Source organism: Barbus barbus (genome assembly GCF_936440315.1).
Source record: "Barbus barbus genome assembly, chromosome: 18".
Lineage (NCBI taxonomy): Eukaryota > Metazoa > Chordata > Actinopteri > Cypriniformes > Cyprinidae > Barbus > Barbus barbus.
The window spans coordinates 21,704,273-21,718,227 of record NC_136746.1 but is presented as its reverse complement, the minus strand read 5'-3'; the positions used below and the strand labels follow the sequence as shown (position 1 = coordinate 21,718,227).

Here is a 13,955-nt window from a genome sequence, read left to right as displayed (position 1 = left end):
AATGAAAGTTTGATGGTCTCGTCGTGTGGGTGGTATCTTTACAGTCAGTGCTGGGCAACTCACAAAGCAGGGAAGACGAAACAAGTGAGCGAGGAAGATAGAGAAAGGGAGGGAAGTGTGGTGGGGGGGTTGGAGGCAGACGTAAGTCATATTCATATTCAGACAAGCAGAAAATTAGATCCTCCACCAACCATTCGCTCTAGAGATTGTGAGGGGCTTGTGGGTCTATTGTTAGGCAGCATAAATTGTCTGCGCCACACAAATAATGACCGGTCTTGTCAGGCGAGCATCAACATCATTCCTCGTCCCCTCCAAATCCTACAATGACGTTACAGACAAAGACCAAAGCAGATGTGTTGTCATCGTGAAGTAATCCCCAAGATACGATATGTCTACTTACTGGAGACTCAAATGGTGGTTTGGCCAATGTCTTCAAAAAATTTCCATGATAACCATCAGGTTTATGCGCTATCCATGATATATATTTGTGTTTTATTAAGTATATATAAATACACACACATACAGCATGTTTTGAAAATATTTATATGTATTTATATGTATATATTTATATTCATATAATTTATATTATATATAAATATATTTAATATATAAACATAACAGATTTTTCTTAAATATATACATGCATGTGTTTATTTATATATACATAATAAATATACACAGTACAGACACATATACTATGTAAACAAAAACTTATTTTGGATGCGATTATTTGCAATTAATCATTTGACAGCACTAAATATAATATAGTATAATATAATATATTTTTAATTGCTAGAAATTCCACAAAAAAGTAAAATAAAAAATAAATAAATTCATATAACTGGGATAAACGTTATTTTAAAAGGGAAGATTTGCAAAAACCAGTGGTGTCAAATAAAATAATATAATATAATATAATATAATACAGATTCAAATTTGCAATCAAATCGTGATAGTATATCACAATATTACAAATGCAGCCTTGGTGAGCATAAAAGACTAATTACTTTTAACTTTTGAATTGTAGTGTGTTCTAAATATACTTTATAAGTTGTATTTGCATATGTCAACAGGCACATAAATGTCTAGTGAATTTGTCAACTGTCAAATGCAACTGCACTTTATATTAATTTATTTTAGGAAGGTCACTCATCTGTGCTGCTTTAACAGAGTTCGAGCTCTTTTTCACAGCCAAGGCTTCTTTGGTCATTTCATTTATAACCTTTTTCTCTGCACCAGGATTGTTTAGGTTCTCAAGGCTGTTTGACTCTCACAGTGTGCCGGCAGCTGAAAGCCGAACACAAACAACCAAACCAATAACCCTGGCCTAACTGGGGCACGGGCCCAATGTAATCAAACCAGTGACTCACAAAAGCACCTCGCCAGACGGTTTTCACATGTCGCTCAGGAGGATAATGGAAAAGAACTCGGCTGAAAGGTGAACAAGAGAACAAGCTTACAGCCATCCACATGTTCACAAGAGGTTTGTTGAGTAAAACCACTCAATATCTTTCAAGTCGAAGACATTATCTATCCGTCCTTCACTTGGAGGAGTCTGTGGATGGCATGTTTGGTTTATGGAGATAATATAATGAACCAAACTCTTCACATCTGGAAAAGATGAGCAGTGTAAGCAGCATCAGATATCTCACTTTAGGTAAAAAAAAGCTCAGGGTGGTCTTCAAGCTGTGTGTTCATCATCTAAGATGTAAATAACTGTATTTAGCAAGTGAATAGCCACATTTTAGACCAAAGTGCAGCTTTCGTAGCGTTTTGTGCGAGGTAACAGCAGAGTTCAGCTCATCATTAAAACATACATCAATGTAATTCCAGGCCTATTCATGCGCAACAACGGCAGGCAACCTTTTCAAAGAGCCAGACCATGAGAGCTAATGAAGTGCTAAATGTGGAGAGCAAACTTCATTTTCATATGTAAATATTCAAAGGTTGCCTGGTGAGGGCAGACATATTTTGTCTGGAACAATATTGAGGAGAGGAAGAGAAAGAGAAAAGCATTCTGGGAGGCACTTGATTGTGTGCGGGGCTTTTTTCTTCGTTGCGTCGCTGTGTGATGGTGAAGCTTCAAACAATTAGAGCCAATTAAAAGGTATTGAGTCGAAACAAACCCAGTGGGGGAGGGCTTCAGTGTAAATACCACAGATCCTTCTCATGCACGTTCCTCTGTGAAAAGCCAAGTGGTTCCTCTCATCTGTATTCCGCCCTCTCAAAGCGAAGAGTGAGAAATACGAGGAAGGGTTTCTACAGAGCCAAGTGGCATTGTATTACCGGCCACATTTGCCTAAAGTTACAAGATGTGCTTTGACGAGCTGCCATTGTACGAGCAAGAGGTCCTGTCTAGGTCTGAAAGGCTTCCAGTTCTCTCTGGGCCAAGAAGGCCATGCTTGGAAAAACAAAAATCCTTTAAAAAGATGTGAAAAGAGAACATGGGGTCGCTTGGTTTAAGTTCACATTGAAAGCGCTGTGGAGAATTGAGCAGGGAGGTTTGTGGCAGATCAGTGAAACAAATTAGCAGCGAAGGTATGGGAAAAGTAGCCTTTTTTAATGCTGTACTTGTCAATGTAGAACCATATGGTTAACTCATCATGTAACACAAGTCCAAAGTGCGTTTTCACAGCTTAACAGCAATGGTTCACTCGAAAATAAAAATTCTGTCATCGTTTACTCACCCTTCATGTTGTACCTCAATGGAAATTTTGTATAATGCACTGGTTGCTATTTTTCACACAAATAAATGTATACTAGAGCTTTCAAGCTTCAAAAAGGTCGTGAAAGCACCATTAAGTTACATTAAAAGTGGTTTATACAACTTGTGTGCAGTATTTTAAGTCTTCTGAAGCCATGTACAAGTCATTGGTGTTTGGTGATGAGTTTTTGGCTCAAGGTCTGCATTAAAAGTCACACCAGAGGTGTTCAGCTGGGATCAGGACTTGGCTTTCTGCAGACCAGTCAAGTTCTTCCACACTGACTGAATCAATCATGTCTTTTTGAACCTTTTCTTTTACACAGAGACATTGTCCTGTTAGAATAGAAAAGGGTCCTGTCCAAACTGTTGCTATAAAATTAGAAGCACACATTTCCCTAGAATATCATTATATGCTTAAACATTAAGATTTGTACTCATAGAAAGTACTAAAGTAGTCAAACATGTTCATTAGAAACGGGTGTCCCAATACTTTTGGCAATATTGTGTAATTTTGTTGGACCAACATACCAAAATGTAATTTGTTATTCACAGATAAACAAACTATATCTTTAAGTAGGTGAGCTGAAAGAACCAAATTAGTCTGATTCATAAATCAATCATTCAGACTTGTTTTGTGAACAGAAACTCTTCTCTGCTTCAAATTACAACTCTAAAAACAATTCAAAAGCACGAAACAAAAAGGGAAAAAACAACAATAAATATAAAGCAAGCAAGAAAAGAGGGCGCCCCCTTTGCCATGACCTCAAGAGCCGCTAGACGCAGCTGTCAAAGGTAGCAGGGCCTGCTGCGAAAAACTTAACGAGTGATTTAGCATAATGTGGGGTCTGCTTTTGAATCTGACCCACCACAAGTGCTTTGGCATGAGATTATATGCGCAAAGTTACAGCAGAAGAAAAAAAAGGGACGGAAAACCTTGTTGTTCACCTTTAGACCTTGCTGGAAAGAGATGTGAGAATATACTGTAGAAAGCAAAGTTCTTCACATTCAAACACTGAAATGTTAAATTTGAACAAATAATTTTGTACTTAATGCACTTTAATTGTGTGCATGTAGTGCTGAAGTCTAATTAAAAATGAACTGAAGTATATTTGGGCTAAAGTGGAACTACTGCAAGTATATATCAGGTACACTTTAAGTATCTTTCATTTAAAGACTGATCAAAGATCATACAATCCTCATCAACAGTGAGATTAAAACACATTTTAGGCTTAATATTAAGAAATGAACATTGTGCACAAGTAGTACTCCAAATAAAGTTAAATTATAATTTTAATATCCGTAAGTCTAGCGATATGTCAGAAAATATGTTAATAGATTTGAATTATACTTAGTATGAAATAAATATATTTCATACTCAGAATAGTTCAAACCTATTAACATATTTGAACTATACTTAGTATGAAATATATTATTTTTAAATATATTACTTTTTACTAGGGAATGTATGTCTTTAATATCACTTTTGATCAATTTAACACATTCTTGCTGAATTTCTTAAAAAAAAAAAAAAAAAAAAACCTTACTAATCTCAAACTTTTAAAAGGCAATGTACATTATATATTTAATCTTACATAAAATATGTTTTTGCTGCTAGCATGCACCACATTAGTGCACTGTTCTCATTATTGTAAAAATGATGTGTTGAGCCTTAAAGATGTGACATTGAGGTATATTACACAAACTGATTTAGCACATACCCAGAACCTCCATGGGAACCCCAGGCTCCTGACTGGTGTCTGCCCCGGTCTCTTCACTCTTTGTTGACTCTATTGACACAGAGAGAGGAAAAACAGAGAGAATATTCTGAACATGATGGACATTAAAACAGAAAAGAGGGTAAAACAGCTTCCTATAAGCAACACTATACACAGCTCTAGTTTTAAAGTGAGTGTGTCACATTGTTTGCTGTTCCTGACAAACTGTCCATGCTTTTTCTTCTCTCTCTTTTTTTCTTTGTTTAATATGCATTAAAGCACCTAAATTCAATGTGAATTTTTAATGGATTTTGTGTGCCTTTGCAAGGAGAGAGATGTGTGCGAGGGACAAAATGAATAGGCATGAGCAAAACAAAACTGCCATCAAATATAAGCTCTGCATCCTGTGCCTCAGCACTCTTCACATTCGTTGTGATTTATCCTGCCTCCATATTCCTCACACACTCCCCTGACCCCCCCCCCCCCCCACCCCCTCTGGAGGGCTGTGGGAGGGACGAGCTCGCTGATCAAAAGAAGATCTTCAAAGCCACAGTGTGAGAGCCATGCTCCTTCCAGCTTATTTGAGCAGGACTCCTCTTCTCCTGCATTCTCCCTGCTTTGATGCTAACAGGGTTGTGGGCCATAGGTGACTACATAATGGAGAGCACACAATGCATTCTGGGTGCTCTGCCGGGGCACAAATGACAGTCGTATCAGGTGTGTTTGAAGTCCAGGGTCCATCAGCAGATGGTTGTGGTGGCTGAAGAGGGTCATATTTATGTGTGAATTCATACAATGGTGGCGCCTCTGCCTGAAAGCTCTTATATGGCTTGGTTTCCATCAAGCTTGTCCTCTAAAAAAAGTTTAACATGGACAACAAATTACTTTAGCATTAATAATTGTGTGTTCCATATACCAGAAGGTCAAAATATTTTGTTAAATATTGATACTTACTTATTTATATATATATGTGTGTGTGTGTGTGTGTGTGTGTGTGTGTGTGTGTGTGTGTGTGTGTGTGTGTGTATATATATATATATATATGGACTGAGTGGTATAAAGCATACCACCACTGGACTCTGGAGCAGTGGAAACATGTTTTGTAGAGTGACGAATCATGCTTCTCTGTTTGGCAGTCTGATGGGTTTGGCGGATGCCAGGAGAATGTTACCTGCTTGTAAATTTCAATGGAGGAGGGATACTGGTATGGGGTTGGTTTTCAAGGCCCATTACTTACAATGAAAGGACATCTTTATGCTTCATGCTTAATGCCTAATACCAAAACATTTTGGAAAATTCTAGGCTTCCAACTTTGTGGGAACAGTTTGGGCAAGGCCTTTTTCTATTCCAGCATGACTGTGCTCCAGGGAAAAAAGCAAGGCCAATAAAGACATGGTTGGATTTGTTTGGTGTGGAAGAACTTGACAGGCCCACACAGAGCCCTGACCTATCTAAATTCTATCTATCTAAATAGTCATTTTTGCACCCTCACCAACTAAAAAAATTCACAAATTCAAATAAGATTATTACTATTATTATTATTATTAACAACAACAGTTACAATACTACTAACAATTAATGATCATGGCAATGAGGTATTTTAATCAAATAATAACAAAAACTCCTGTATGACTAAAACAAAAACTTAAAAAATGGACTCTAGAACTTAGTAAGAATTTTTAAGGGACTGGATTTGAACCTGCTTCTCTTATATGAGAACTACAATTGTATGAGCTAACCTAGATGTACAAAACACATTAAAGGGTTAGTTCACCCAAAAATGAAAATTCTGTCATTAATTACTCACCCTCATGTTGTTCCAAACCCGTATTGTTCATCTTCAGAACACAAATTAAGATATTTTTAATGAAATCCGAAAGCTTTCAGACCCTTCATAGACAGCAGCAGAACTACCACGTTCAAGGCCCAGAAAGGTCATATGGACATTGTTAAAATAGTCAAATAGCTGAACCACTGATGTCACATGGACTATTTTTTTATTCTACCTTTCTGGGCCTTGAAAATATCAGCTGCATTGCTGTCTATGCAGGGTCAGAAATCAAAAATATCTTAATTTGAGCTCCGAAAATTAACGAAGGCCTTATGGGTTTGGAACGACATGAGGGTGAGTAATTAATGACAGAATTTTCATTTTTGGGTGAACTATCCCTTTAAAGTACTGTGCATGTTGTCCTTGTCGTTGTGTTATTTAATCTGTCCTGCTCCAAAGCAAAGTGCTAGGACAGTTTTGGGGCAGGATGTAGACACAGTGCAAGAATATTTGCATTTATGCTGAAAATTTGGCTAATGCCCATTTCAAGGACCGCTGCAATATATGAGCCCAGGGCAATAGCTAATTGTGCTGTGATAAGCCCTAGCCACAGGCTGACAGAAGCTCTCTGAGCTTTGCCTTCACATCCACAATCTCCCCTGGCACACAAACAGAACAGAGAAAGTTGCATTTAAACAGCCAATTAAAAAGGCCCTTGCGTCCAGCTGTCTCTCCACCATGTAAAGCCTCAATGGATGGTGGATCAGAGGAGCTACCCAACAGGGGTCCATCGAGAGGAGAGTCACAATGGAGAAAGGAAGTGTGACCTCGCTCAAGTGATTCTACTAAAAACAGACACCTTGCGTAGTCAATGTTTCCCATTTCACGCAACAGAAACATGACAATTGGGAAAGTACTGTTACAGCTTTGAAACTATAACATTCCATGTTACAAACAACTTGTTATTTGCTAAATAATCATGCTAAAATTTGCACTATAATATAACTTCCACAAGCACTATAATAACTGCTCATTTTAAATAAATAATAATAATAAACTATATATATATAAATATATATATAATAAATTATTATAAACATATTACTATCAATTAAATAATTAAGTTTACAAAGAAACAAAGGAAATAAATCTTTTCTCCTTCTCTACTTTTATCTTTAATCTGCCATTGTAAACTGCAAATATTATTGACTTATATGAGAAACTGCTTGCGATGCTCCTCAATAGGTCGCTTTGCATAAAAGCATAAATGCATTAATCTAAAAAATAAATGCATTAAAGCTACATTAGGGAACAATCTTTTTATATATATTTAGTTACAACTGGCACAAAAACAAATAAGGGGTTTTTGAACAAAGGAACAATCTAAATTAGTGTGACAGCAATAAATGAACAGATAAATTCAAGCTAAATATAAAATAAAATGGAAAATTAATACACTTTAATTCATAAGTCAGTCAAAAACAGTAGCATATAACCAAATATATTAATTTATAAAAAGATAAATGATTTTTTAAAATGAATTCATTTGCATGAACTGTTTGAATTAACAGATTTACTAGAATGAATCAGACCTGCAAAAGAATGTAACAAATGCAATGCTTAGTCGCACTACACTGCCCTTCAGTGGAGAAAACAGGTCATTACTGGAAAAGCTACAGTAAAAAAAAAAAAAAAAACAGCTTTGTCACGCTGTTGAAAAATAAATACTCCTCAATGATGGGGAAAAAACTGAGGCAAAATGAGAATAGGCCAACAAATCAAATTATGTGAATGATAAACAAAAAAGATGAAATGGTGTCTAATGATGACTAAATATTAGCAGTTGGCAAATGCAGCTCCCTTTGTTGTTCGGTGGGTTTTGCTGAACTGAGAAGCTAGAAATGCGCAGGACTTCAACACAAGCAACAGATGGCCACAGCGGATACTGTTGGGTTTCTGCCTCAGGGCCACATTCTCCAGGAGGCTGCGAGCGACTAGGATGCCGTCATTATCGCAGTCTTGAAAACTTGGCCGCAATCAATATTTAATACACAAGAAACAAAAACCCAAGAGATCCAAACCCGGGCAACGTTACATGGAGAATCCTGCGTGTGTAGCTTCAAGAAGTAAACAAATAAATAAGTGAGCATAGCCCTTAAATAAACAATGATTTCTTTTGATGATTTCCTGAGTGAATATAAATTCTTATCGGAGGGGCAAAAGAATGGCTTTGAGAATGGGTGCCGTGTGATCTCACTACAGTGGATGGAAGACAGGAAATGATGAATATTGACTGCTATCCAAGAGTTAAGCTGGCAAACTACTCCATTTTAGCCTCACCATGACATCAGACAGAAAACAAAGTGCTGGAGCGAGTAAAAGAACAAATATATATAAAAAAAATGTCCAAAATGAAAACTCTGAGCTGTCGTCTTCTCGCTGAGAAACACTGATTGCCCACTGTGCTTGAGAACAAAAGACAATGGGAGTGAAAGTGTGTGTTCTGCCTCCCTTTCAATTTAGTCTTCTCTCAAGTTTTTCCTCACACAACATTGGCTTTAATAATTCTAAGACCTGAAACAAACTTTACACCATGTAAGTATGTGCAAATGTTTCTAGCTACATAAGCTCGATTTCTACTCTAGCACAATATAAAAGTAACTTGTGAAAACTTGAAACTATTTCAAATGTTAGCTACATAAATAATAACACACCCAGTTTAATGTAACAGAAATACTGTATGAAGATAACTATCAAGTGTACACACATGAAGCCAATGACCATTGGACTACCAAAATAAGGAGGATTTCCAGTTACAAACAGAAAACAAACACTATATATTAGGCCTGAATAATCACTACAAAGTGCCCTTAAAGTGCGAATTAATGTGGAATTAATTATATTTTAGTTTTGTTTAATGGTGACTCTAAAATTAGTGCTTAAGAAACATCACTTAACACTCTTTAGAACGTGATATAACTATAAAATATACACAAGTGAACAACATGACAGATGCACTAGAATGCTCTCTTTATAATAAACAAAGAAATTTATTGTGTACTTATTACATATTATGTTATAGGGATGCCCAATTAATCAATATAACCAAAATCACAATATGGTTTATCAAATTGCAAAGTCTGCAATGAGATTTTGTAATTTGATAATGAGAAGCGTTTATCAACAAAAGAGAACCTTAAAAGGCTCCCTGTGATTATCAAAATAAAAATAAATCCATAAAAATTTGCACTGTAATTTTGAATTTATGAATGTGAAATAATAATAATATTACGAATTCAGAATTTTTTTTATTTTACAGTGAAAAATGACAATGGTAATATTTTTTAATTTTGTATTTATTTAGTTATTTTTATTTAATAATAATAATAATAATAATAATAATACAAATTTTAATAATTCAAAATTTAAATAATTTTAATTTTAAATAAATTTTCAAGCCCCACAAACAAAGCATAAATGTGACCCTAGACCACAAAATCAGTCATAAGGGTAACTTTTCCGAGGTTTCCATTGATGCGTGGTTTGTTATGATAGGACAATATTTGGCCGAGATACAACTATTTGAGAATCTGGAATCTGGGTGCAAAAAAATCGAAATATTGAGAAAATCGCCTTTAAAGTTGTCCAAATTAAGTTTTTAGCAATGGATATTACTAATCAAAAATTAAGTTTTGACATTTACAGTAGGAAATTTACAAAATATCTTCATGGAACACGATCTTTACTTAATGTCCTAATGATTTTTGGCATAAAAGAAAAATCAATAATTTTGACCCATACAATGTATTTTTGGCTATTGCTACAAATATACCCCAGCGACTGGTTTTGTGGTCTAGGGTTACAAATGATAACCAATATAATATCAAATTTGAAAAACATTTTTGTTTAACGTGCAGCAAAATCCCAATTTCCATCGTCAAGCGATACATCAGCACGTCTTGTGTACTTAGAGTGTATTTCTAACCTTACAGTTTGATTCACACACACAAACTCTCATTCTCCCACCACTTCTAAACCGACTGAAGCAATTTACACAGCACAAGGGATCCTTAAGCTTTCCAATAACAACCCTTTTCTTAAGATATCTTACACCGATCTAAAGATCCACCTGTTCTCCAACCATCATTTGAAGTAGTCTGGTCGATTTACTTTACCACTGTAACATCAGATTTAATCAGGCGAAATAAGTCTTGCGGTTTGCAATATGTAATCAAAAAACGACATGCAGAAACAGGCTGAACCTCGGTTGGTGCGACAGAGTGAAAAAGCCCACCTTCATCAGTCAGACAGTGAGAGATGTGGAGAGAAACTCTGATTGGATTCAGAGCCACTGAGGCTCAGCAGCCGTTGCAGTAAATCTCACCTGCATGCAGGCGAAGAGACGATATCGACTCCCACCGCAGGAACCGCAATACACCACGGCCGAAAAAATGGCCTCCATTAGCAAAGCCAGACTTATTCATAGGTACCTTCAGGCTAAGAGAACTTTGTTTAATTTATGAATCTTTCACAAACTTATCGAGTCAACCGTACAGGGCCGGTCGAGGGGAAAAGCCTGTGAACAAGTCGAACGTGAGATTCACTTCGAGCACAATTTCAAAAAGTAAATAAGTCAAGGCACTTTACTAAGCAAACAATTTGTTGTTTTTAATATTGATGCAGACTTTCGAAACAAGCCTCTCAAGCCGAGGGCTCCTTATTTGTGTTACTTGCGTCCACGTAAGTCAGTCATTTAGCAGATAGGTTTATTCCGAAGCCGATCCCATGCTAACACATGCAGAACCATTCGACTTTATAAGTTACACAAGCCGACACACCTGCTTAAAATTGGCAGCAGTGCCCTAATGACCATGTGCCAACAGCGTTCAGAAACACTCGGCAGAGGTGTTATGGAAGGCTGTTTGTGTGTGAACGTGAGCGTGTTTTTGTTAAAAGCACCATATGGTGAGGTGTTGAGCTTGGCTTTACCATCTTAAATATGTTGTATCGATCTCACCTTCTCCGTGTTTAACATCTGGTCCTACCACGTTTGTGTGTGTGTGTGTGTGTGTGTGTGTGTGTGTATGTATTAGTCTGTCGCTTGTGTCTAAATGGGAATCGTTATCCATTATCTGTGTACATAACACTTTGATCAAGTTTTGTGTACACAAATAGTGGGCATAATTGAATGAATGTGCAAACATGTTCCAGACATGCCTCTGTGTATCTATATTATTGTATGTGTATCTGGTTATGCGTAACATTGCTTTACATGAAGACTTAATCACTTTCACTTACCATGAATAGGGTATACTGTAAATAGGAATACATTTTTTTATTTTTCAAATGGTCAGTGAAACAAATGTATGTGTAAGCTTTCTTTATATAAAGACTTAATGTGGCACTTTCACTTACCATGAATAGGGTATAAATAGGGATGCATTTTTAATGTCTTGTGGTCAGTGAAAGAAATGCTTAACCTTTAGAAAATAGGTTATACCTTCCATGCATTTTCTATTTATTTTTTGCCAACCTTATACAAAAATATACAAAATACCATGTTTAAAAAAAAAAATTAAAATAAAAATCCAAGAATTGAATAATAATAATACGAAGAGAGAGATGTATCATATTTTAGTATTAAATTATATATTTAATATTTATATTCATATATATTATTAATGATATACATTTAAATATATATATTTGATAAACTACTATGTAAGCTATAAATGATAAATATAATAACATATTTGGTCCCACTTTATATTAGATGGCCTTAACTACTATGTACTTACATCAAAAAATAAGTACAATGTACTTATTGTGTACATATTGTATTGCAAAACACTTTTGCTGTTATTGAGGTTGGATACGGGTAAGGTTAGTGTCACGAATCTGGTCCATGCTCTCCTGTTTTACCACCACCAGAGGTCACCCGTTCACCACATTGACTCTCACACTACACAGCACATTGGACTCCATTTCCCACTATGCATTGCACAGATCACAGCTGTCACCATTCACTCATCACACGCACCTGATGCTCATTTCACAATCACACACACTATTTAAACCATGGACTTCCTCAGCATCAGGGCCGAGTATTGTTAGCGTTTATCACTCACATAGCGATAGCAACTCTACAGAGCCATAGTCATTGTCTTAGCCTTAGTCTTGCCTTGTTTTCCTGCCGTGTTTGACCCTGCTCTTGTTTCCTGGATTTACCCTTTGCCTCTGCCGTTTGGACTCTGTTCGCTCCCTGTTTGGATTATTGCTCTCGTCTCTGGATTATCTCTCTGCCTTGCCCCTTTGGATACTGTTCGTTGATCGTCGACCCACGCTTGCTCCACGGATTGCTGTGTCTTGCCCTTGCCATACCTGTTTGCCATTGTCTGACCCTGCCTGTTTCTGACCATGTTCTATAATAAAGCCTTGCATATGGATCCGCACGTCTCACGTCTCGTCAGCCCCGTAACAGTTAGAGTCAGGTTAAGTGGTATGGGTAGATTTAAGGGTGGGTTAAGGTGTAAGGGATGGGTCAATAGTGTAATTATAAATGTAATTACAGAAATGAATTACAGATGTAATTACATATAGGTATGTTTAAAAATAGAAGTACAATGTAAGAACATGTATGTACACAATAAGTGCATTGTATCAAATTATTAATTTATATGTAAGTACATAGTAGTTAAGCCCACCTAATATAAAGTGGGTCCAAATATTTAATTACAATATATGTACATAACATATTGATAGTTCTTACAACAAATACATGGGATTTATCTTCTAAAGCCTTTAAAGGATAGCCAACCCCAAAATGAAAATGATCATTATTTACGCACACTCTCGTCATTTCAAACCTCTATTTGAGAGAAAAGATTTTCAAAAATGTTCGTACCAAACCGTTTCTGCGCATATTAATTGTTTTTGTTGGAACCAAAACCAACATTCTTCAGAAATATTTTCACACAGAAGAACAAAATAATTTTTGGGAATCCTTTTAACCAAAGAAATTGGACACCAAAGCATACGTGGAATGTGCCATGTACATCTCTCTTTTTCTTTCATTAAGTAATCATACTAGTCTTACCTTCCATCTGTTTTCCCGCTTCATCAGGCTGGGCTGTCTGCATCTTCTTTTCTGGGCTACCCCCTTTCTCTTCCCCTTGACAGAACGAGACAGATTAACATATTAACGGATAAAACAAAAAAAACAATACTAATCCAATAACATTGTCCTTTCCGATTTGCTCTCTTCTCAAAAAGCTCCATTCATAATTCATCCAGTTCAGAATTACCGTCCCTTTATTTCCTCATTCAGTTCCGGCAGCCGGTGAGATTATAGTTATCATTTTTAATAATGGGTCTCCGAGACAAATTTGAAGCCCTGCCCTCGAGTCTGAGGGGAGGACAGCCTCATCTGGGTTGAGTAATCGATCAAGGAAATGGCAAAAGGAGAGAGCGGGCCTTGATGATGCTCATCTGTTGCCTAAGGTGCCGCGCGCACACACACACACACACACACACACAAACACAACGCATTTACTATCTGCCAAATGCAGGAGAAGTGCATTAGACTACTGGATCTCCTGTATGAAACTTAGAAGATTAAAAACAGGACAGCTGTTTCTTCTGCCCTCTCATACTGCCTCAAACGCCTGACAGCTTTTTGACAGCATATGCCTGTGAGAAAACACAACGCTGTGTTTTTGTTTTCAGTTTTTAAGTTGTCTGCGTTTAACAAGGCAGTGTGGTCACA

The 13,955-nt window shown here is 36.6% G+C and overlaps 1 protein-coding gene across 2 annotated transcripts in view; it reads right to left on the bottom strand.

Moving 5' to 3' along the window:
* The window catches only part of macrod2 (mono-ADP ribosylhydrolase 2), a 532,294-nt gene that overhangs the window by 7,826 nt on the left and 510,513 nt on the right, over positions 1-13,955 (bottom strand). For both annotated transcript variants that reach the window (XM_079440480.1, XM_079440481.1), the window contains 2 exons: positions 13,287-13,361; positions 4,423-4,491 (listed from right to left, as the gene is read on the bottom strand). In XM_079440480.1, the coding sequence (XP_079296606.1) occupies positions 4,423-4,491; positions 13,287-13,361 (144 nt within the window). The remainder of the gene's footprint in view (positions 1-4,422; positions 4,492-13,286; positions 13,362-13,955) is intronic.